A 24,794-nucleotide genomic window follows, 5' to 3' on the forward strand; every position below is an offset into this window, starting at 1 on the left:
AGGGACAGGGACCCGGGGGTTTCCACAGGCCGGTGAAAGTTGTGAGGCTGTATGTAGTAACTCCTCTGCCAGGCACGACGAAGGCCGGCTCCGCCGCGCCCTGAGGAAATTAGTCAAGGGAACCCTTATAATCTAGCCGGTGACGGGCCGTACGGGGGAGCTGGGGACCCAGACTGACGAAAACCCGGACCGACACTAGTCCTACCATGGATCCAAGAGAATGTCAGACCATCTGCCGGAATGGCTGTTGACCTCCGCGCCTGCGCAGCTGCCCCCCCGCCACGCGCCGCGCCCCGCCCACGCGCCGCGCCTGCGCAGCTGGGTCCGCAGTACCCCACCAGCCGCTGAGACGTGGACGTGGGCGGGGCCCAGCCTCAGGAACCGTGGGTCGTGTCTCGTGGGTGGAGAGCGTGGTGACGCCGGCCGGGGCGGGAGTGCCGGGTAGGAAACCACCCGCTCTGGGCCGTCTGCTTCCCGGGGGCTCCCGCCTCGGTGGGTGGGGCAGAGGACGCCGTGTAGGGTAAGCGGCGGGGTCTGCCCGGCCCAGGGTGACTGACTGCAGGTGGGCCTCCCCGTGCGCAAACGCGCGCCCTGGCGTCGGGGGTCGGAGCAGAGGAGGGTCGGGATACCCAAGGTGCAGGCTTACGCGCTTGGCGACTCTCCGGTCAGGAGCGGCAGCGCCTGGAAGGCGGCCTCAGGGTCACTCGCACCCCTGGTTCCCCCCTGGACGTCTGGACTGTGCTCAACCATGGGGCGCATTTAGTGTTCGGGGCAAAGGGGTGAGCCAAGTAGCAGGGGTCTCAGCCCGCAGGCACCCCGCAGCCCTGCTGCATTCTTTCATTCAGCTGGCATCTGCTGCCCCGCCCCCCAGCTCGGGGCCAGGCAGAACAGGCAGGCCCCTCCGCTCCTGGATCTCACAGGCCGGCTGGGAAGCGCAGGAAACAGGTAAGCTCATGCGGTTCAACCGGTACTGAGGATGTGAGAATAATTAGCCCTGGCGTTGGGATGGTGGCCAGAAGAGCACAGAAAAGGTCGGAGTGGTTCTGTCTGGGCTGACCTGTCAGCCACCAGTGTTCCAGACTGAGAGAGGGAGTGGCTCTGAGGTGGACAAAGCTGGACACCAGACTGGATTCGTTCAGCGGACAACATCCCAGAGCCGGGAGAGAGTGGAAGAAGAGAGCGAGATGGGAGGGACCGGGACACCGTGGAAGGGAGGGTGGTTTTTATTCTAAGTGCAAAGGAATCAGTCATCTGGAAGTGCCTGGAAGTCTAAGCCCCTCCAGGCACCTTTATTCCAGAATTATGTGTAACGAGCCATACATCCTACATCAAACAGAATACAGAGCATGTCCCAGCCACTACCCCCCAGAGGGGGAATCTCAAACCTCTGGGAAGGAGGTTCCTTGGGGAGAGAGAGAGAGTGAATGTGATTATGAAACCTCTCCATCAGACCCACTGTGCAAGAGCCATGGAGAGGGGAAGAATAGACTTAGTCTGTGGGAAGATTCCCTGTTGGTGATACCATTGTGTTAACAATGTAGTAATTCTTGAAAAATCTGCAAGCATAATTTTACAAATCCAGAAACTTTTCTGTTCCTCTACTCCTGCCCTGGAAAGAGTCAGCTGGCTAATGTGTGTGTCTGTCTCCCTGCTGAAGCTTCATGTGGAGAACCAGAGAGGTGGACAGCCATTTGTGTAAAGAGGTCTGGAAGTGCCTTCCTTCCCACTTCATCCTGTGAAAAGGAAACAGCAGTTGGTGTTGACAGGGCTGATGCCGAGAAGGGAAGAAAAGTCCATGTAAACTCACTAGGAGAATGAGTGATAGTTTGCTAATGTGCTGTATTTTGGGGATACATTTCTAGCAAGTGTGGCAGTTATTTGCGGTCATGGCCCTTTCCTTTACTTTAACTGAAAACATGGAAGAAAACTTACCACCAGATTAGGCAGCCATCAATCCAAAGCCGATAGAACTTGTATTTCTTTCTTTTTTTTTTTTTTTAATTTTATTTTGTCGATATACATTGTGGCTGATTATTGCTCCCCATCACCAAAACCTCCCTCCCTTCTCCCTCCCCCCCTCCCCCCCAACAATGTCCTTTCTGTTTGCTTGTCCTATCAACTTCAAGTAATTGTGGTTGTTATATCTTCTCCCCCCCCCCCCGGTTTTGTGTGTGTGTGTGTGTGTGTGTGTGTGTGTGTGTGTGTGTGTGTGTGTGAATTTCTATATTAATTTTTAGCTCCCACCAATAAGTGAGAACATGTGGTATTTCTCTTTCTGTGCCTGACTTGTTTCACTTAATATAATTCTCTCGAGGTCCATCCATGTTGTTGCAAATGGGAGTATTTCATTCGTTTTTATAGCTGAGTAGTATTCCATTGTGTAGATGTACCACATTTTCCGTATCCACTCTTCTGATGATGGACATTTGGGCTGGTTCCAACTCTTGGCTATTGTAAAGAGTGCTGTGATGAGCATTGGGGAACGGGTATACCTTCGACTTGATGATTTCCATTCCTCTGGGTATATTCCCAACAGTGGGATAGCTGGGTCGTATGGTAGATCTATCTGCAATTGTTTGAGGAACCTCCATACCATTTTCCATAGAGGCTGCACCATTTTGCAGTCCCACCAACAATGTATGAGAGTTCCTTTTTCTCCGCAACCTCGCCAGCATTTATCGTTCAGAGTCTTTTGGATTTTAGCCATCCTAACTGGGGTTAGATGGTATCTCAGTGTGGTTTTGATTTGCATTTCCCGGATGCTGAGTGATGTTGAGCATTTTTTCATATGTCTGTTGGCCATTTGTATATCTTCCTTAGAGAAATGCCTACTTAGATCTTTTGCCCATTTTTTAATTGGGTTGCTTGTTTTCTTCTTGTAAAGTTGTTTGAGTTCCTTCTATATTCTGGATATTAATCCTTTGTCAGATGTATATTTAGCAAATATTTTCTCCCACTCTGTTGGTTGTCTTTTAACTCTGTTAATTGTTTATTTTGCTGTGCAGAAGCTTTTTAGTTTGATATAATCCCATTTGTTTATTTTTCCTTTGGTTGCCCGTGCTTTTGGGGTCGTATTCATGAAGTCTGTGTCCAGTCCTATTTCCTGAAGTGTTTCCCCTATGTTTTCTTTAAGAAGTTTTATTGTCTCAGGGTGTATATTTAAATCCTTAATCCATTTTGAGTTGATTTTAGTATACGGTGAGAGGTATGGATCTAGTTTCATTCTCCTGCATATGGATATCCAGTTATCCCAGCACCACTTGCTGAAGAGGCAGTCCCTTCCCCAGTGAATAGTCTTGGTGCCTTTGTCAAAGATCAGATGGCAGTAAGTGTGTGGGTTGATTTCTGGATTCTCTATTCTATTCCATTAGTCAGTGTGTCTGTTTTTATGCCAGTACCGTACTGTTTTGGTTATTATAGCTTTGTAGTATAGCTTAAAGTCAGGTAGTGTTATGCCTCCAGCTTTATTTTTTTTGCTCAGCGTTGCTTTGGCTATGCGTGGTCTTTTATTGTTCCATATAAATGACTGGATAGTTTTTTCCATTTCTGAGAAAAATGTCTTTGGAATTTTGATGGGGATTGCATTGAATTTGTATATCACTTTGGGTAGTATGGACATTTTCACTATGTTGATTCTTCCAATCCAAGAGCATGGGATATCTTTCCATCTTCTTGTATCCTCTCTAATTTCTCTCAGCAGTGGTTTGTAGTTCTCATTATAGAGATTTTTCACCTCCTTGGTTAACTCCATTCCTAAGTATTTTATTTTTTTGGTGGCTATTGTAAATGGGCAGGCTTTCTTGATTTCTCCTTCTGCATGTTCACTATTGGAGAATAGAAATGCTACTGATTTTTGTGTGTTGATTTTGTATCCTGCTACTGTGCTGAAATCATTTATCAATTCCAGCAGTTTTTTTGTAGAGGTTTTAGGCTGTTCGATATATAGGATCATGTCATCTGCAAACAGGGACAGTTTGACTTCATCTTTTCCAATCTGGATGCCCTTTATTTCTTTCTCTTCTCTGATTGCTCTGGCTAGTACTTCCAACACTATGTTAAATAGGAGTGGTGAGAGTGGGCATCCTTGTCTAAGAACTTGTATTTCTAAGAGCCGACTTCCTGCCCCAGCTCCTAGAAAGCCAGGGCAGGCTCCTACCTCCAACAACACTGCTCCACACTCTGATTCTCCTCCCTGACTCCTACCTCCACCTGACAGAGGGTGCTCCCCACCAGCAGGAGCCAAACCTCTCTGTTTGCCTCTGTGCACCCTACTTCCCTCCCTCCACTTCCCCCTCATTCCCTGCCTGGCTTACCTTCCTTACAGCCTTGCTCTACACTCTCTCCTTAAAAACCGACTAAGATTTTCTTGGTAAGCCTGTTAGGGAGGGTCTGATCAGCAGATTCACATTGCAGCATTAGTGGTACCCACGGTAATGTGGTTTGCCCCTCCTGCAGGTGTCTTAGCTGTAGGCAAACACCTTAACCAAAAGGAATGAAATTGGTGTTTAGATTTGGGCTTCAGGCATGGAAGTGGCCGGTGGGCTGGACTCTTCCCAGTTCTGCACTCAGTCTTGTGTTCTGTTAGGATTCTGTTTATGTCATCCTGAACTTGTCGGTGTGTAACTTCAATAATTATGTGTATGCAAGTTTATGTGAGTGTTTTTTGGATGTCTAAAGTAGAATCTTGTATTTATAGGGAAAGTGAATTGATAAAACACCTTCAATTTGGAGGCCGATGCCCTCTTTGTCTGTGCTCTGCCACGTGCCAGTTGCCCCATATCAGGCAAGTCTCTTTGCAAACACTCTCAGGGACTTGGTGCTGTCCTATGGAAAACAGGCCTTGTGCGGCTCTGAACACAGGAGATGACATATAAAGGGTATTTTTTTAAATGGCTGTGGCAAACAGTATGGAGACAAATTTGTTAAAGAGCGACTTTTTCTGCTGAATTTAATATACCACCTGTTAATCTGATCACATAGATTATGGTTCTGAGACTAACACAGTACATAATAAGACCTGATTATGTAAAGAGGGTTTTATAAAACACTTTCAGTTATAAGATGTTAGTATTGCTTTTGTGATCTCCCTATTCATCCCTGGAAATAACTGCTTTAGAGCTTTCTCTATAAATACTTTTAATTTAATTAAACATTTAATGATTACCTAGAAACCTGAAACGTAGAGTACAGCAGCCTAACAAAGGGAGGCCTTTAAAAGAGGCATTTGTAGGGTGAGGGCTGGCTGCCTTTAGCTAGGCTTTCCCCATGCCACGGCTCCTCTCCTGATCTCAGTTGACATCCCTTATCGCCACCCCCAGACCTGTCATCTTTCACAAGGGTCATCCCATTTCTGGACTGATGTCCTGCTCTCATATCAAGCTAGGTATGTAGAATACCTGGTCACTGCTGTCTCCTGCCAAACGGCGCCTTCCCAAATGGCCGTCACCCAGGTACTGGAGCACCGTTGATGCCTCCATCTTTTTCTTCCTGTCTGATCTGCCTCAGTAAATTACTAAGCCATCAGCAAGCCTCCTTCAGCAAGTGTTGACCGAGCAGCTGCTGGACTCTGGCCTGGTGTTGGGTATTAAAGGTTCTAGGATGAATGAGCTGGCCTCTGCTCCCAGACAGGTGCCATCTATCCAGAGGAGAGAGAGGTACAACCAAATAACTCCACGTATAAGTTCCTGTGGAAGCGTGTAGAGCACCAAGGAGCCCAAGCGACGACTCTAGTAGCCAGGGTTCAGTGGCAGAGAACATCTTGGAGGGGTTTTAAGGGGTGTGGAGTAGGGCCAAAGGAACAGGATACTAAACAAACAAACAAAAAAACAGAACATTGAAGGCGGGAAGCAATCAATAAGGCATGGCCTGTCACCATTGTTGAAAGAGTGAGGCATGATTAAAACTGAAACAGTTTGAATTTGGCACAGTGGGCAGGCTCTGCCCTCTTCATTCCCCACCCACCACCCCCACCACGGCCTTACTCTCACATCTGCAGAATTCATTTATGTTACCCGACTGGCCTTGGACCCATTGAAGGATTTTTTTTTTATTCTGATAAAATATATATAGCATGAAACTTATCATTATAACTGTCTTTAAGTGTATAGTTTTGTGGCATTAGGTACATTCACATCATTGTGCAGCCATCACCACCACCCATCTCCAGAGCTTTTCCATCTTCCCCAGCTGAAACTCTGTACCCAGTAACTCCCCAGTCCCCCCATCCCCAGCCCCTGGTTTCTGTCTCTATGAATTTGACTGCTCTAGGTACCTCCTGTGAGTGGAATCATGTAGTATTTGTCTTTTTGTGACAGCTTACTTCACTTAGTATAATGTCCTCAGGGCTCATCCATGTCATAGCACATGTCAGAACTAACTTCCTTTTTGAGACTGAATGATATTCCATTGTATGGATATACCACATTTTGTTATCCAGCCATCTGTAAGTGGACATTGGGTTGCTTCCACCTCTTGGCTGTTGTGAATAATGTTTCAATGAATGTGGTTGTGCAAATATCTCTTCAAGATCCTGATTTTAATTCCTTTGGATATATATGAGGGGTCTTCAAAAAGTTCATGGAAAGACTAGTATTATCTTTTAATACTATTTTTTCATGAACTTTTTGAAGTACCCTTGTATATACCCAGAAATGGAATTTTCAGATCGTATAGTAGTTCTATTTTTGATTTTTGGAGGACGCTCCATACTGTTTTCCATAGCAGCTGCACCATTTTGCATTCCCACCAGCAGTGCACAAGGGTTCCAGTTTCCCCATATCGTCACCAACACTTGTTATTTCCTGGTTTTTTGATAGTGGCCATCCTAATGTATCCTAATGATATCTCACTGTGGTTTTACCTTTTTCTAATGATTAGTGATTTTGAGCATCTTTTCATATGCTTGTTATCTATGTGCATATCTTCTTTGGAGAAATATTTGTCCGTTTTTAAATCAAGTTACTATTTTTTGGAGTTCTTTATATATTCTGATTATTAATCCATTATCAGATCAGATACATGGTTTGAAAATATTTTCTCCCATTCTGTAGGTTTCTTCTTCATTTTGTTGTTTCCTTTGCTGTGCAGAACTTTTTAGTTTGATATATTCCCACTTGTTTATTTTTGCTTTGGTTGCCTGTGCTTTTGGTGTCATATTCAATAAATTGCCACTAAATTCAATGTCACAAAGTGTTTCTCCTATGTTTTCTAGTAGTTTATAGTTTTATATCTTACATTTAGGTTGTTAATCCATTTTGAATTCATTTCTCAACCTCATTCTTTTGCATGTGGATATCCAGTTTTCCTAATATCACCTGTTGAAGACATTATCCTTTCTCCATTGTGTGGTTTTGACACCCTTGTCAAAGATTATTTGAGCATATATATGAGGATTTACTTCTGGGCTCTCTATTCTGCTCCATTGGTTGATGTGTCTGTCTTTATGCCAATATTATACTGTTTTAATTTTTATAGCTTTGTTTGAAATCAGGAATGTGAGGCCTCTAACTTTGTTCTTCTTTTTCAAATTGTTCTGGCAGTTTGGGTCCCTTGAAATTCCATATGAATTTTATGATTTTTTTTTTTTCCTGCAAAAAAAAAAGGGTCTATATCCCTTTTTTTATCCTTGGAATTTCACTAGGAATTGCATTGAACCAGTAAATCACTTTGAGTAGTATGGATTTCTTAATAATATTAAGTCTTCCAGTCTATGATCAAGGGATCCCTTTCTATTTATTTGTGTCATCTTTACTTTGATTAATCAGTATTTTGTAGCTTTCAGTGGACAAGACTTTCACCTCCTTGCTTAACAGTATTCCTAAGTATTTTATTATTTTTTATGCTATTTTAAATGGAATTGTTTTCTTAATTTCCTTTTTGGATTACTCATTGTTAGCGTATAGATACAACTGATTTATGTGTGTTGATTTTGTGTCCTGCAATCTTGCTGAATTCGTTTACTAGTTCTATTTTTTTTTTTTTTTTTTGTCTTTTTCATGACCGGCACCCAGCCAGTGAGTGCACCAGCCATTCCTATATAGGATCCAAACCGCGGCGGGAGCGTCGCTGTGCTCCCAGCGCCACACTCTCCCGAGTGCGCCACGGGCTCGGCCCCGTTTACTAGTTCTAACCGGTGTGTGTGTGTGTGTCAACTTTAGGGTTTTCTGCATATATGATCCTGTTATCTATGAACAGAGATAATTTTACTTCTTTCTTTCCAATTTGGGTGTCTTTTATTTGTTTTTCTTTCCTATTTGGTCTGGCTTGAACTTTCAATACTATGTTGTATTAAAGTGGTAAAAGCAGCTTTTTCCTGATCTTAAAATAAAAGCTTTCAGTCTTTCACCACTGAGTATGATGTTGGCTGGGGATTTTTCATATACAGCCTTTGTTATGTTCAGGTAGTTTCCTTCTATTCCTAGTTTATTGATTGTTTTTATTATGAAAAGGTGATGGATTTTATCAAATGTTTTTTCTGTATCAATTGAGGTGATCATGTTGTTTTCTTCCTTTACTTTGTTAATGTTATACATTAAATTGATTGACTTTTATTTGTTGAACCATCCTTGTATTGCAGGAATAAAACCTAATTGGTCTTGGTGTATAATCCTTTTAATATGTTGTTTGCTAGTATTTGTAGTTAATCTAGTATTTGTTGAGGATTTTTGCATCAATATTTATAAGGCATATTGGTCTATACTTTTCTTGTAGTATCTTTACCTGGCTTTGATATCAGGGTAATGCTAGCCTCATGGAACAAGTTAAGAAGTGTTCCATTCTCCTCAGTTTTTTGGAATATTTTGAGAAAGGTTGGTGTTAATTTGTTTTTAAATGTTTGGTAGAATTAATAGTGAAGCCATCTGGTCCAGGGCTTTTCTTTGTTGAGAGGGGTTTTTTGTTTGTTTTTAAAGATGACCAGTAAGGGGATCTTAACCCTTGGCTTGGTAGTGTCAGCACCACACTCTCCCGACTGAGCCACAGGCCGGCCCTGGGAGGTTTTTGATTACTAATTTAATGTTCTTGCTAGTTATAGGTGTGTTCAGATTTTCTGTTTCTTCATGATTCATCTTGGTAGGTTGTGTGTTTCTAGGAATTTGACCATTTCATCTAGGTTAACCAATTTGTAGGCATACGGTTCTTGTATAGTTCTCTTATAATCATTTTCATTCTGTAAAATCAGTAGTAATGGCCTCTCTTTCATTTCTGACTTTAGTTATTTGAGTCTTCTCTCTTTATTTCCTAGTCAGTCTAGTTAAAGTTTTGTCGATTGTGTTGATCTTTTTGAAGAATCAACTTGGTTTTTTTGATTTTCTCTATTGTTTTTCTATTCTCTATTCTCTATTTTTCTTTCATGTGCTCATTCTTTTTTTTTTTTTTTTTTTTTTTTTTTGGCAGCTGTACAGGGATCTGATTCCTTGAGCTTGGTGTTATAACATATTCTCTATTTTATTTTCCTCCTCTAATCTGCATCATTTCCCTCCTCCTTCTAGCTTTGTGTTTAGTTTGTTCTTCTTTTTCTTGTTCTTTTAGGTGGAAAGTTAGGTTGTTGGTTTGAAATCTTTCTTTTCTTTTAATGTGTTTACAACTATAAAATTCCCTCTCAGCACTACTTTTGCTGCATCCCATAAGTTTTGGTATGTTGTGTTTACATTTTCACTTATCTTGAGGTATTTTCTAATTTTCCTTGTGATTTTTTCTTTACCAATTGGCTAAGAGTGTGTTTAATTTCCACATATGAATTATCCAGTTTTCCTTCTGCTACTGATTTCTAGTTTTGTTCCATTGTGATGGAAAAGATACTTTATATGATTTTGATTTTTTAAAATTTATCAGACACGTTTTGTAACCTAACACATCTTCAGTCGTAGAGAATGATCCATATGCACTTGAGAGAAATATGTACTTGATACTTCCTTAATGTTAATCACATACAAAAACTTTTCCTGTAGTGCTCCACCTACCCCCCACCTTATGTTATTGATATGTTACACATTACATCTTTATATATTGGGTACCAATTAACATGGGTTTATAATTATTTTTTTGCATTTATCTTAAATTTCCAAGAAAATAAAAAGTGGAGTGGCAGACCAAATGTATAATTATACAGGTTTTTATATTTGCCCATTTATTTACCTTTGCTGGTGATCTTTGTATTTTCTTACAGCTTTCAATTACTGTCTAGAATCCTTTTATTTCACCTTGAAGGACTCCCTTTAGCATTCTTGTAGGGCAGATCTAATGGTAATGAACTCCCTCAGCTTTTATTTGTCTGGGAATGTCTTAATTTCTCCCTCCTTTTTGAGGGATAGTTTTGATGAATATAGAATCCTGCATGGACAGTTTTTTCTTTTAACAGTTTGAATGTATCATTCCACTGCCTTCTGCCTCCAACATTTCTACAGAGAAATTAGCTGGTAATCTTATTGGGGCTTCTTTGTACATGATGAGTCACTTTTCTTTTGCTGCTTTCAAGATTCTGCTTTTGTTTTTCTGCAATTTGATTATATTGTGTCTTGGTGTGTGTGTCTTTGAATTTATCCTATATGGAGTTCACTGAGCTTCTTGTATGTTTGTGTTCATATCTTTCCTAAAGTTTGGAAAGTTTTCAGCCATTATTTCTTCAGATAATTTCTCTGTCCCATTCTCTCTCTCTTCTCCTTTTGAACTCCTATATTGTGTGTATTGGTCCACTTGATGGTGTTCCATAAGTCCCTGAGACTCTGTTGACTTTTCTTCATTCTTTTTTCTTTTTGCTCCTCTGATTTGATCATTTCATTTCATTGATATTTTCATTTTGTTTTTATATATAATTTTCCTTATTTCTGTTAATTCTTTGTGTTTTCCTTTAGCTCTTTCAGAATTTTTAAGACAGCTGTTTTAAAGTCTTTGTCTAGTACATTCAATGCATATGATTCTTCTGGGTTGGGTTCTGCCATTTTATTTTTTTCCCTTGAATAATACATGTTTTCCATTTATTTTTATGACTTGTGATTTTTTTCTTGAAAATTGGGCTTTTGGGGGGGAAAAGCTGCCCCTTCCATTCTTTACATACTACCCATGTATTGGGAAAGACCTTCACTAGTTAGTAGCATGTATCTGAGCCTTGGGATCAGGTCAGGTGAGGGCTCAAGGTCTTTTCAGGTTTCTTCTAAACATGTGTCTTCTCTGATCCAGTGTGTGCTTTTTTCAATTCCCCCATATACATAGCTGCTTTTAAATATCTTAGTTTCCCAAAGAGTCTCCCCCCAGCCCCTGTTCAGGCCTTAGATGTTCTGCTGTATTTCCACACCTGCAATTCTTGCCCCAGGTATGTCCTGTAGCCACTTTCCACGGCTTTTCCTGTCTGAGCTCCAGAGAAACAGCATCCTGTCCCTCAAGCACCCCGAGACAGGTTAGGATGTTGCAGAAAGGTCCATTCTGCTCTTTGTGGCTTGAGGGAAGGAACTGGGAACTGCCACCGCTTCTGTCAGATGCTAGGGAGGAGTGGGGCAGGGGTGAGTGAAACACCACAAAATTTCCTACCTCCTGAATGTGACTTTTTCTTGATTGGCTGTTCTCCTGGTTGCTGTAGATCTCTTATTGTTCTCTAGAGCTCCTATAAAATATTGTAGACAGTCTCCAGTTGTTTTTAATGTTTCTGTGGAGAATGAGGGCCTTCAGCTTCTTGTTCTGCCGTCTTGCCGTGTCCTCTCCCCATAAAATAATTTTAAACAGGAACTTTTTGGTTTGTCTGGTGATCATATGGGAGATGGATGGGGTGGAGGAGCACCGTTTTCCATCTAGGTGAGACAAGCTGGGTCCCTGCCCTCGTAGGCTCATGGATTAATGGGGAGAAACAGACCTTTGAGAACTAATCCCACATACACTGACATCATTATGGATGGTGATGGGTGCAGGGAGCTCAAAGAGCACATGACGGGGGATATTCAGGTTGGGGGCGTTGGGGAAGATGATGGTGATAACATGTCAGAGGAGGCTTCGGGGTAAGGACGATGTTGGCCAGGTTGGTGAGCGAGCATTCTGGGAATGGGTAATAGTGTGTACAAAGGGCCTGAGACAGGGAAGAGCTAAATTCCAGGGGCAGGAAGAGGCATGCTGTTCTTTGAGCACCATAAGAAAGATGAAAGAGGTGTGAGTTGAAGCTACCAAGGTCAACACAGGCCAGGCCCACGCGGGATAGTGACATGATCCTGAGAGCATTAGGAAGCTCCCTAGTGCAGTGAGACCCAAGAGAGGTCCCAAGTAAGTCAGGAGCCATAGGCTGGGCAGGGAGGCTTACTCCTCGGCACCTGCCAGAAGAGCCTTTCCGCAGCCTTGCATGTGGCACATACTCAGGGAGGGGTGGTTTGTCCTGTCCCCTGCCTCAGCTTGGGTGGCTGGGCCACTGATGAGGCCTCTTCCCTGGGCCGAGGACACAGAGGCAGTGCTTGTCTGACCTGAGCTCCAGGGGCTTGAGGGCATCCAGGTGTGGCTTCAGGCTGGACCCAAGAAAGGAGGAGCCAAGGAAGGGCTCTGTTCATCCTAGTAGTGCTCTGCTGAGGCAGCCTCAGGTGGCATGCAGCTGCCACAGCCTGCCCCCTGCACCTTCCTACCCAGGCAGTGCAGCCATGCTGTCCACCACCCCCTCACTGTCCCCAGTTCCAAGGCCATGCTCCCTCCTGCCGTCCCTCTGTAAAGCCAGTGTTTAGTGGCATTTTCTCTATGGCCTGCCCTGAGCACATTGGATCCCCAGACAGTGTCCTGAGGTAGTTTCCAGCGAGCAGCCCACCCTGTGGCTGAGGAGACTAACACCCCATGAGAAGTAAGTTGCCCCCATCACACACTGCCATGGGCAGAGCCTGAACCCGTGTCCTGCTTCCAGTCCGGCACCTGTCTCCTGCTCCTGTAGGAGTGGCCACTCCACTCACCACAACTGACCGAGAGAGTGAGGGACGGACAGGTGGACATTCACTGAAGGCAGCCCTGAGCGTCAGGCACCTCTTCTTGTCCTTGGAAGCCTCGGGTTCCCACACACTGCCTTGCATCAGGAGCTGCTAATAAAATTCAACAAATGCTTTCGTTTTGGGGTATATTGAACCAAAAATTATGGTGCCAGACTAATCTATTTTGCTACTAGTATAGAATTTTTATAGGCTTTGAAAGTACACAGATGTTATTTTCTCCTTGGCAGTAATGGATTATGTGAATGAAAAGAGGCATCTGTTGGGAAACTTCCAGAAAAAAGAGCTGCATTTTTCAGATTTGTCTGGAGCTGTCTGTAGTTGCCTGAGGGTTGGGATTTTAAACCTTTTGAAGGAAGAATAAGTGAGAATTGAAAGAATGGGTTGGATGCATGTTTCTGTTCCCTTAAATGTTTTGGGGACACCATTTACACATGGCTTTTTTATATAAATAGCAACACATCCCAACACTGTCTGTGGGGAGAAGCACTTAGAGGAACCGCAGCTGTGGTCTGTGTCCTAATTAACCACCTGCAAGGTGCACAACCTTGGGAAGGTTATCTGGTTTTTATAAACCTCAGTTTCTCTTCTATGGAATGGAGATCTAATCCTCCAGAATTATTATGAGGATCAGATGAAGCTTCTGATTCCAGGGGGGGAATGCAGACTGGTGTCTGGTTGAACATTTTATCACAGGACCCAGGACTTCTGATAGGCACTGAAACCTCGCCGCCTAACACAGTTTTCCTTCTTCTCCTCCCTTCCAGGCCAGCAGCTGTGGCACAGTCCTTGGCAGACAAAGAAATGAGAAAAATACCAAATCATGGGAACCTGCGGATGACGAAGGTGGCGTACCCCTTGGGGCTGTGCGTGGGCCTGTTCATCTACGTTGCTTACATCAAATGGCACCGGGCTTCTGCCACCCAGGCCTTCTTCAGCACTGCTGGGGCAGCCTCAGGGGGCCAATGGGGCCAGCAGGGCCACAGCTCCCCAGGGACAGCTGCACATGGTCGTGAGGTCTTCTACGGAATCATGTTTGACGCAGGAAGTACTGGCACCCGTGTGCACGTTTTCCAGTTCGCCCGGCTGCCTGGAGGTATCCCAGTGGAAAGCCCTGGCCATGCGCTTCTTTGGGTCCAGGCCACAGGGTCTGCCTTCTCTTCCTATCATGGCAGGCCTCTTGGGATCTCCTCACCTTAAAAGATGGTGGGGACTGGGCTCCCTGCCTTGTACTCACCTGGGAGCTTGTCAAAATGCAATTTCCTAGAGATGCTGACTAAGGGCGTGGGCTGGGGCCCAGGCATCTAAATTCCTCAGGAGTCTCAAATTGTTCTTACTCACACTAGCAAGTGGAGGCCACCATCGAAGGGCAACTGAGACCCTAGAGGGTGTTTGGTGGCCTGACCCCTCCCCAGGTTCACCAGCAGGTCAGGTGGCAGGGACCATGACTTAGGCCAGAGGTCATGCAGGTTGAACTTAAGGCAGGAGGTAACCCCAGATTCACAGCCAGGAGTCCATTGAAGTCAGATAAATAGCAAAGAACTGTAACCAGGCTGACCTGCAGCTGCCACAGTGGGTCCAGACAGCCAAGGGACGGCAAACAAGGGGGCTCAGTTTGAGAAGAGAGCTGGAGCCTGAGCCCCCTTCAGCTGTGCTCCCGAGGGTGGGCCCAGGGCTCCCATCAGGAGGAAGGTGGCCTCTCCTGTGGGGAGACCCCACTGTTGACCAGCCCTTCTCTCTGTTCCTCCCTCGATGTCATTCCCTCCCTTTCATCTCATCCCCTGTTGCCTCTCTTGTACCTGGCATCCCTGAGGTTTGCCCTCCTTGGTGTGTCTCTCCCACCTGTAGCTGGCGAGCGTTTCCAGTCTTCTGCTGGGCAGGTCTGTTGGTCACAGGTCTGGGTGTCCCTCCTCTGATTCTTGGCTGGCCCTTGTTACCTTTTGAGCAGACATCATTCTTGCGTTTAACTGCTGCATTGGCACTGGACACTTTTAGTAGCTCTTCCCAAAGCTATTGTGGCATATTTTATTTACTTTTAATTTCATCTTTGTTTTTTAACTTATTACAGTAGTTAAATATGTACATGTTATATCTGCTTACCTCCAGACCTCCAGAAATGGTTCTGAAGCTAAGTTTCAGACAGCACATGTCACGGGGGCTGGCTGGTCAGCTCAGTTGGTTAGAATGTGGTGCTGATAACAGCAGAGTCCAGGGTCCAATCCCTATACTTCCAGCCACCAAAAAAAAAAAAAAATGTCAGCATGTGATTATTTAATATTCCAGTGTTTCATCTTTGGAAAGAAAAGTCCTTGCAAAAAGTTTTGTCTCTGACTTTTTCTTGCCCTGTTTTTCTCCTTGTTCTTTGTGTCAGAATTTAGACCGGCATTCCTTGGCCACAGTCTGCCTCCCAACACTTCCCTTGTTGTATGCACATGAATCCAGACTACTCCTAATAATTTTAAACGCTCAATTTTTAAGTAAGAAGAAAAAAAAAGTCTTTAGAACTCTGTAATACATCCATCCCAGAATCAAGGAAATGAGTTTTGCATTTGCAATTTGGAATCATTTTTCTTGCTCCTCTATTTCTTTGCTCCTCAGCAAGAATTGACTATGTTAAAATTTAACATTTTAAATGGATGCAGTTTTTGGTATGTAAATTATCCTCAGTAAAATCCAGTTTTAAAAATGAAGTTTTGGCCAAAACGTTAGGTATAATACTTATCTTGTTCAGTGGAACTAAAGAGGCAGAATTCAGATAAGAAACAGCTAAATTTCTCAGCTGTCAGTCTGAAATTAGTCTATGTGGTTGGACATCTGCCTTTAAAAAGTGTGGCTAGTCATAGTTGTACATATTCATATATCTACATATGTATTCATAGTTGTATTTTTTTAAAACATGTTTTCCCCTTAGAAACTCCCTCATTGACCCGCGAAACCTTCAAAGCACTGAAGCCAGGTCTTTCTGCTTATGCTGATGATGTGGAAAAGGTAACCCTGTTCTCTCATGTCTGTTCGTTCAGCAAATATGTCTTCTAAGGTGCTGCCTGGGGCATTTCATGCCATTTAGGATGGTTGGATAGAGAGCAGGGATACAGCTGGGAGCCCTGAGGAGAGCACTGCCCCAGGCCTCCCAGGTCCTGCCCCAGCAGCATGCAGGCCACAAACATGGGGTCCTGAAGTTTTAGTGCAGTTCAGAAGCACAAATGCTATAGACTTACAAAAACCATTATTTGAAAGTTTAATTATTTAAATTTTGTTACACTAATTTAGTTCTGTGAACTTTGCATAATACATTTTTAATTTTTTATTGCAGTTCATTTGATTGAAGATAGCAAACCTTGACTAAAACAAAAAATTGAAGTTAAAAATGTATCATGCAAAACTCACGAAACTAAATAAATATAAAAAAACTTAATTAAACTGTCAAATAATGATTTTTGTAAGTTCGTAGGATTTATACTTCTAAAGTCCTTTAAGCTTCCAACTGCACTAATCTAGGACATCTGATGTTTTGCCGAGTTACTTATGAAACTGACTATCAGTAGAGTTGTTGAATCTTTGGTTCACGCATTTCTGAAATCGTAAACCGATACACTGTTCTTGCCCACAGATGTATCATGGTCTCCGGAAGTGTAGTTCAAGCTTGCTTTCCTGTAGCTTGGTTAGAAAACAAATGGAAATGAATGATTCTAGAGTGACCATAAGGTTAGATCTGAATAAATTAGATATCTTTAGGATAAACTCCTAGGATGTTCAAAGTCTTTCTTGTTTGAATAGGTAACACTCATTCAGATGGGACAAATGTTCCAGCTCCTCAGGACAACAGTAAAGGCTCCACTTCTTCTCTAGGCTGTCCCCAGGAGCATGGTGCCCTGCTCTCTTAGGTATCCTTCAAGACCTAATTTACGTGTACATAAGCAAAGTCACCGGTATTCTCCCCATTTTAGTTGGTGCACACAGTAGAGTGTCATTCACACTGTTAGGCACGTCTCTTTTTTTGCTGAAAACTGTAACTTGGCAACCATTTGCTCTCAGTGTGTGAAGAGCTTCCTGGGTTGTTCTGAGTGGTATTGCAGCGTGTGCTGTAGCAATGTTTAGTGCAGGGAACCGTCACCTTCTAAAGGACATCCAGATAATGTCCAACCTTTCCCTCCTAACTGTACAAAAAGGCTGCAGTCTGTCACCTGACACACACCTCATTGCCCACACCTGCAGGGGCGTCTCTTGAGTAAATTCTTAGAAGGGTTTTAGGTAAAAGAATGTGTGTTTTCCTGTGGACAGGCATTGCCCAGCTGCCCTGTGGTATTGCAACTATCAAGGCACCCAGCCGCACTGTCCTGACTTCCCTCCCACCCGCCCTGATGCAGGGCCTCATCCAGCTTTGGGATCTCATGGGTCCTCGGTGTAGTTATTCATGGGATTTAGCGCTACGAGGGGTTCTCACACCCTCATGTTGTCTGGGGGCCTGGTGAGGCTGGCAACAGGGGTGGGTGAAGGTTTTGGTTGCTGGACTGTGGTAGAATAGCAGGAGCCCCTTGTGGCTCCTGACCTGTCCTCACCCTGCCACGCTTCTTTTGCCTGGTCCCTCTGTCCCCATACACTCATTAGTAACACTTGTGTTACTGTTTCCTGCTAATATGGAAAATTAGAAAAAAATTATGTTTATAAAACCAAAAGTGTGGAGGTAGCATATTGACCTTGTATGCTGTGTTTGGCAGACTCCTCTTTGCTTTTACCATGTTCACAGAGTGCACAGGGAATCCAGGAGCTACTGGATGTTGCTAAACAAGACATCCCATTTGACTTCTGGAAGGCCACGCCTCTGGTCCTCAAGGCCACAGCTGGTCTGCGCCTGTTACCTGGAGAAAAGGCTCAGAAGTTACTGCAAAAGGTGAGCTGAGCCATTCCCTCTCTGGGGTAGCTAATGATAACTGAAAACACTATCCAGCCAGAGTTGAGCAGTCCAGAAGGATACGGAAGCTTTCTGAAGGGGGCACCCGTCATGTGTTCACAGCTTCACCTAGGTGGGAGGATGGTGGGTAGACAACACTTTCTTCCTCGTGACCTTTAAGGCTGTCCATGTCTTCTAGAGTGAGTCTGTTTTCCAGTGAGAAAAACAGCTTTATTTTTGAAGTGTGCTGTGCTTGTGAAGGCTTCCTTCCACCCAGGGCCCTGAGGCAGGTCAGGGCTGTGTGCGCTGGGCGCCTGGTGCTGCAGCTCCCGCCTGCTCTGCTGTTCTCTGTGGAACCACTTGCCCCGCTCATGGTCTGATGCTCAGGTGTGACTGCTGAAGAGGCCCTTTAGCCTCCTCTCTCCCACCCCGGGTCTGTGTCCCTAGCCTCCCAGCACTCTGCAGTGGGGCTGGGGAATGACTCTCCCCGTCCAGTGAGTCAGCAAGACTGCTCTAAGCAAAATGATCCTCCTCAACCTCTCACTGTCTCTGATCTACCTGAGAAGCGGTGGCACAGTGCCCATCCGTTAAGGTCCCTCACAGTCACACCGTGGGACATGAGTGCATTTGGGGTTTGCGGAGGCACCGCAGTTGCTGTGTACTAAGACTTCTGGGTCATGACAGAAGGAAATCTACCCAGATGCCAGCTGGTACATGTTAGGTTCAGCGAGACAGAAGAGAGAGAGAGACCGGAGCCAGGTACCATTTCAGCCAAAAACTTTATTCCACTAATGTGGAGTGGAGACTGAACCAGGTCAGTTCCCCCGAACAAAGGAAAGCAGGAAGTTTATAAGCCTTTGAGGGTTCTGACAGAGTGATCGGCAATTTCGAAATCAGTGATGTGCAAGGTGACATAGCCCTTGTGGTCCAATAACATCTTGTCAGTTAGGGCAGAGGCTCTTGATTAGCCACTGTCTCAGTACAAAGTATTCCAGCCCACAAGACATCCTTTTGAGATAATGGTAATGTTTACCCTTTCCGAGGAGAGGAGTCTCAATTCCCAGAGCAGAAAAGGGAAAGGGCAAGGGGAGATGGGGGAAAGGTGCTTAACCTGGCTGTGCTGGTGGTGAACTAGCCATGAGGCCTAAAGTACTTGGTGAGGGCTGCTCACCACCTCTCCTTCCCCCTGCCAGGCTGTCTGCAGGAGCATTGCCCACCAGGCCACACAGGCAGTCCCTGCATTTGAGCTCTGCCTTATAGGGCTTCCCACCACTTCATCTCACATCCCAAAGCAGGGCAGCATATTGGTGCACACCAGACCCTGTGCAGCCATGCTTACCCTGGCCCACCCAGTCCCCCAGAGCTCTTCCAGTCCAGAGAAGCTTAAGACAGGGTCTCTGGGGCAGCAGGGGCTTCAGCCAGCCCAGAGGGTAGATTACCTGAGGAAACTCCCTGCAGAGAGAGGCTTAAGCAGAATGCAAGCTTTGTTACTGCAGAACACAGCAGGTCCCCTCTAGTGTTTTGTTACTGCCTGCTAAAAGCATGACGTGGCTGGAAACTACTGACCTTAAATTCTACAGGATAAAGAAATGTCTCTCTTTACATTAGGTCAAAGAAGTATTTAAGGCATCACCTTTCCTTGTTGGGGAAGACTGTGTTTCCATCATGAACGGAACAGACGAAGGTAGAGTTGCTGTGCTCCTATGCAGGGAACCAGATTTTGTGCAGGGCTGCTGTCAGAATTTTGTGGGGGGCTCTCGCCACTCACATGCATGAGTGAGTAATCATTGAAGTCACGGTTCACAATTTAAGTTTCCCAGGGGGTCTTTTTGGGGCCAGTGTCAGAGACAGATTCTCATCTTGACCAACTTTGAACCTGGTACAAGTGATGTTTCTGAAAACATGTCTTCAGTTTTAAGAACATTTGGAGAGAATCCCTAATTGCTGCCACATTTAGAATGTTGCTGTTGCATTGTTAATTCTAAGAGAGTTACCCTGATTCTAAAGACGACCTTGAGTGAGTTCGTATGGGGGAAGGGAGGGGAACACTGGGTTCTTTTCCCGCCTCTTTCAGAAGAGGACGCTGGTGATGAAGAACTTCAGGGAGAGACATGGCATTTGGTAGAGTATTCTAGGTTTTAGTATGGTGTCTTCTGGGACAGTCCGCCAGAAGCTGCTGGATTAGTTTATGAGGAAGCCTCCTCTCTGTGCGCGGTCTGAAGGCAGAGAGTAGTAAGGAAGTGGTCACTGTGCTCCCAAAATCTGGAAGAGTCATTTAACGGTCCTCTCAAGTGATTAAAATGCTGTCTGTGACACTCTTGTAGGTGTTTCGGCCTGGATCACCATCAACTTTCTAACAGGTGCGTGTCCACTGCATCATGAATGCTAACAGTTCACGGATGGCTGCGAAGGAGGGATCGGCAGGGCTTTCTTAGGATCAGTGCCCTGCTTCCACTCTTCAGGGTAACTCCTTAGAGTTCCACAGTGTTGCTGGCCCAAAGTAGGGTATTGGGATGGATGGAGTGTCCTCCTGGGCTCGTGGTGTGCATGCTAGGAGGGGCTTTTCTCCCAGCAGAGCCCCCACCCTGTCTCCTGCAGAATGTCCATCGGGGGCCTAGTCCTCACATTTCTGAGAGATGTAATGAATAAAACCGGTCATGCCATCAATGTGCTGTGAATGCTAATCACCGTATAATTGTATTCCTCTGCTTTAGGTAGAATAGAGAACAGAAACATCTGTTTTTAGAAACAGGTGCCAAGGAGTCATTTTTCTTAGATTAATCTTAATGCATGTGGATTTTTGTCACATTATTGGAATTATGGAAGAGAGCAGTGTGTCTAATGTGTGTATGAAAAAGAAAAGTTTCATGGCAGGATTTTCCCCTTTTGGGGATAGAGGGAGATGTTAGGGGATGGGTGGGGAGCCCCCGCCTCAGATGCTTTGGGGAGCACAGACTTAGACAGAGATGGGGCTGATTAGAGAAGGGCCTCACAAGGATGGTGTAGCAGCCTCAAAGAACTTATTGTGTCTCGAGAGTGAGCCGGTGGCCACCTTCCCAGCAGGCAGATCCCACCTCTCTCCCGAAGGTCAATTCTGTCCCGTCATTCAGACTGAAGCTGCAGCTGATAGAGCCCTTGATCTTGTCCTCTAAACATAGTGCACCTTTACATAGAAATTTTTAACTAGCTGCAGCTACTTCTCTAACTTGCTTTTCCTTCCTCTAAAAGGTCTGGCTTGTAACCTCTATATTTCTGCTGCTCTCATCTACTTACTAACACAACAGTGCTGTGTTTTTACTTGCTGCACTCCAGGCAGTTTGAAAGCCCCGGGAAGGAGCAGTGTGGGCATGCTGGATTTGGGCGGAGGATCCACTCAGATCACCTTCCTTCCGAGGGTTGAGGTAACCAGCCCCTGCCTACCGCGGTGCCCTCCCTGTCTCCAAGGCCCACTGCCCGTGGGGGAGGAGGGAGGACCTGCTGGGGGTGCGCCGTGGTGGGGGAGCTGCAGCCAGGCCCACGGCGCCCACACCTCTGAGCCTCTGAGTCGTTTCGTCCTGTGAGAGCCAGAGCCATCCGCAGATAGGGCTTCTTACTTGGATTTTAACTCTGCCTGGGAAAACGAAAACAGAAATTTGGTCTTTAGTGGGGTGGTAAATTAGACAATAACTGCCTTTGGGCCAGAGAACATGAAGTTGTCCCTCCACTCCCCCTCGGGTTCCGGGGCAGGGGCAAGAGCAGCAGCGTTTGCAGAGCTTCAGCCTTTTCCAGACGGGTGTTCTAAAGGGGCCAGAAGTGCTTCCCGTGAGGACCATCTGCTGCCTTCAGAATAGTGCCCTCCCTCCTCTCCCACCTGTTTTCCTTTCTTATTATTTTTAGTTTTCAGTGGAATAGAGCACTTAGATTGACTGATATTGCAGTTGTCTTGGTTGGGCCACATTTGTCAGAATGGGTGAAACGTTACTCACAAGAGGGAAATGTCATTTTCCATCCTGGATGTTTTATTTTTCGTTGCTTGCTTCACATTCTTTCACAGCACTTGACTTCCAGAAAATCTTGTTTAATTGACTACATCTGAATATCCCTATTCTTTCAAGTGAATTGAGGGAGTGAGGGAAAATTTTCCAGAAAGACCGGCAGGAAACATAGTGACGCCTCTGTTCCTCCTCAGAGCACACTGCAGACCTCCCCGCCCGGCTACCTGACGGCACTGCATATGTTTAACAAGACCTATCAGCTCTATTCCTACAGGTTGGTTTTCGGGAGTCTGGGTGGGGGGCCCCATCCAGGCACGCAGCTCTGCTGGTGTTGCACAGCCCCTCGTGCGCCTCGTGGAGTGACCGGATCCTGGTCACAGACATCACATCCTGGTGTCCCCATACTGTGCATCTACCTGGACCTTCCCCCTTCCTGTCTCTCCCTGCTCCTCCTTCCTCCTCCTCCATTTTAAAATTTTTCTACAGTAAAATTTCATTTCTTCTTTAGCACTTATCTGTCCTGCTTTGGAGGAGGTTTGAGAAAGAGTAGGAGGAGCCCATGGACTATGCAGGAATTTTCTGGGCCACCTATTTGCCACATGGCACCTTCATTAGATTCTTTTGGTAAAGCATGTGTATGTCATAAAAACTGAGGTTGAATCTGCCGTCTTCACCACAGTGTCTGCAGCTGCTAGATGAGCTGCTGCCACATAATTGGCCCTCGTTTGCTGATTTAATTAGTTGAATGCCCTAGGCTCTACAGAAAGGGGCTTCTAGAAGAAGTGGAAAATCCCGCTGCCTGCTGTACCACAAGGTCCTCCCACTCGTGTAGGGTCCAGGGGGGGAGCTGCTGCGCCTGTACCTCCCATGGTGGCCCGCCTCACCCACGATGCCATTTCCACAGCTACCTGGGGCTTGGACTGATGTCGGCACGGCTGATGATCTTGGGCGGCATGGAGGGAAAGCCTGGTGAGTAGCGTTTTGTCCCAGGCCTGCTCATGAAGTCGTGGCCTCCATTCTCTGGGAGAATGAGGAGCCCTTCAGGAGGCAGCTGCGGGTCCCGGGAGAAAACTTTCCTGCTGCTCTCCCCACCCACAGTCACCACAGCATGCTGGCCGCCGGCCAGGGTGGGAGACTGCTGCTAGCCTGGGAGGGACGTGCCCCAGGTCTGTGGTGGCACCCCGATGGGGACCAAGGGTCATGTGTTTTACCTGCATACCTTCTAAGTTTTTTTTTTTAAAAAAAGAGGTGCTAGTGAAATCATTTCTGAAACACTGAGCTAGAGGGTTTTAGGAGCCCAAATAAATGTAGAGTCATCACCTTTTTCTTCAGACAGTGTGAGGAGCCATGAGGAGGTGATGCGGGGGCTGCTGCCATCAGGGGACAGTTTTTCTCTCTTGTTCACAGCAATTCCAGCCTTGTGAGAACACCCCTCTGTCATCTCTTGCTCTGTGAAGCTTCATAAAAAACAGCCTTGGCCCTTCCTTCCAGACACAGTGTTTGACTGGAGACAGAGGCTGTGTCTAGCCAGGTTATCAGAAGGGAGGTCTCGTCCCAGGCCTTCTCTGCTTCTCCCTGCTGAGCCTTGGAGCAGTGCTCAGGGACTCTTAGGAGATCTTAGGGATCACCGCTTCCGGGGGCAGGGGCACTGCCCTGGCACTGGCATCAGCCTATCTTCCCTGATGACTGAGGCCCTAGCATCCAGGTGTGCACGTGAGGCACCCCGTGAGGCACGTGAGGCACACGACCCTGCTCCTTCTGCCACACCACTGGCCCAGCTCTGCCGCCCACCTCTTCCAACGGCTTGGTTGTTCCAACACTGTGGGGATGTTCAGCTGGGATTTTCATTTTTCCATGCACATTCTGTTTCCATTCTTTCTTTAAGATCCTTGTGTTTATCCTCATAATGGTATCCACTTTGTTGCAAACCAAACATGTGCCTGCATCTCAGAAACACTTGCAGCCCTCACTCTGTGGCCAGAAAATACCCATTTAGCCAGTGACAGGAAGGCCAGCAGCAATTGCCCCTGTGCGGCTCACTGTGGAGCTATGGCTCCACCTTCTGTGTTGTCTTCTCACTCATCAGAGCAGCAGGACGGTCTCGTGGTCCTCTCAGCAGGCCACACAAAGTGCCTGTTTTGGATACTTTGGGGCTGGGATACCAGCCAAGAGGATGAGTCTGTTTTGTTACTAGAATACCTCCAGATGAAGTGGTAAGACAGAGACAGCAGTCATCCTGGTGTATCCCGTGTGGTTGAGGCAGGGGCGGCTGGGCTGGCTGTGCCTCTGTGTTCTTCCACGTGGTCTCCCCCAGCAGCGGTGCCTAGGCTGCCTATGGGGCAGCTCTGGGAAGGAGCGCCACCCTGACATCATACACCGGCACTTCCTGTCCTTTCCTTTGGCAAAAGTAGACCCACGCCAGAATCCAGAGGTGGGGACAGGATCCTCTCCTCAGTGGGAGAGTAGCATGCCGTCCTCATTGGGGGTGCCGTGGGGTCCAGCCCAGAAGACCACCAGCTTTTGTGTGGTGGAGCAGTGTAGGTTCAGTTCATAACATGGTGGCACCTGGTGGCACTCGTCCTGTCCCTGGCAGTACCTGCCAGTTACAGCCTCAGTCATCTATAAAAGCGGTCATGATGATCGCCTCCCAGTAGGGTCGTTGTGACAATCAGCTGAACGGTGCTTGGCGACATGTGCTCCCTGATCAGATGCTGCAGTGCCTTGGTCAGCAGCTAGCATGCTCCTATGCAGGCCTCGCCTCTGCACATCCTCATGCGACAGCTCCATGCAGGCCTCTGTCTCACAGTGCCATGTGCTTTTCTTTTTCTTTCTTTTTTTTTTATCTTTTTATTTCAGCTAAGGATGGAAAGGAGTTGGTCAGCCCTTGTTTGTCTCCAGGTTTCAAAGGAGAGTGGGAGCATGCTGAGATAACATACAGAATTTCGGGACAGAAGGCAGGTACGGTGGGTTTGGTGTTCAACAGTTCCT

At 45.9% G+C, this 24,794-nt stretch overlaps 1 protein-coding gene across 5 annotated transcripts in view; it reads left to right on the plus strand.

Moving 5' to 3' along the window:
• Positions 1-365: 365 nt before the first annotated feature.
• ENTPD6 (ectonucleoside triphosphate diphosphohydrolase 6) overlaps positions 366-24,794 on the plus strand; it is a 29,966-nt gene continuing 5,537 nt past the window's right edge. For 2 of the 5 annotated variants that reach the window (XM_063107632.1, XM_063107635.1), the window contains exons 1-10: positions 398-945; positions 13,709-14,037; positions 15,853-15,929; positions 17,689-17,832; positions 19,441-19,516; positions 20,157-20,192; positions 21,145-21,233; positions 22,001-22,080; positions 22,711-22,775; positions 24,663-24,764. In XM_063107632.1, coding sequence (XP_062963702.1) covers positions 13,746-14,037; positions 15,853-15,929; positions 17,689-17,832; positions 19,441-19,516; positions 20,157-20,192; positions 21,145-21,233; positions 22,001-22,080; positions 22,711-22,775; positions 24,663-24,764 — 961 coding nt within the window. In that variant the 5' untranslated portion in view covers positions 398-945; positions 13,709-13,745. Of the gene's footprint in view, positions 946-13,708; positions 14,038-15,852; positions 15,930-17,688; positions 17,833-19,440; positions 19,517-20,156; positions 20,193-21,144; positions 21,234-22,000; positions 22,081-22,710; positions 22,776-24,662; positions 24,765-24,794 lie in introns of all 5 variants that reach the window. The other 3 variants (XM_063107634.1, XM_063107633.1, XM_063107637.1) reach the window with 3 other exon arrangements.

This window comes from Cynocephalus volans, chromosome 9, assembly GCF_027409185.1.
Source record: "Cynocephalus volans isolate mCynVol1 chromosome 9, mCynVol1.pri, whole genome shotgun sequence".
Classification (NCBI taxonomy): domain Eukaryota; kingdom Metazoa; phylum Chordata; class Mammalia; order Dermoptera; family Cynocephalidae; genus Cynocephalus; species Cynocephalus volans.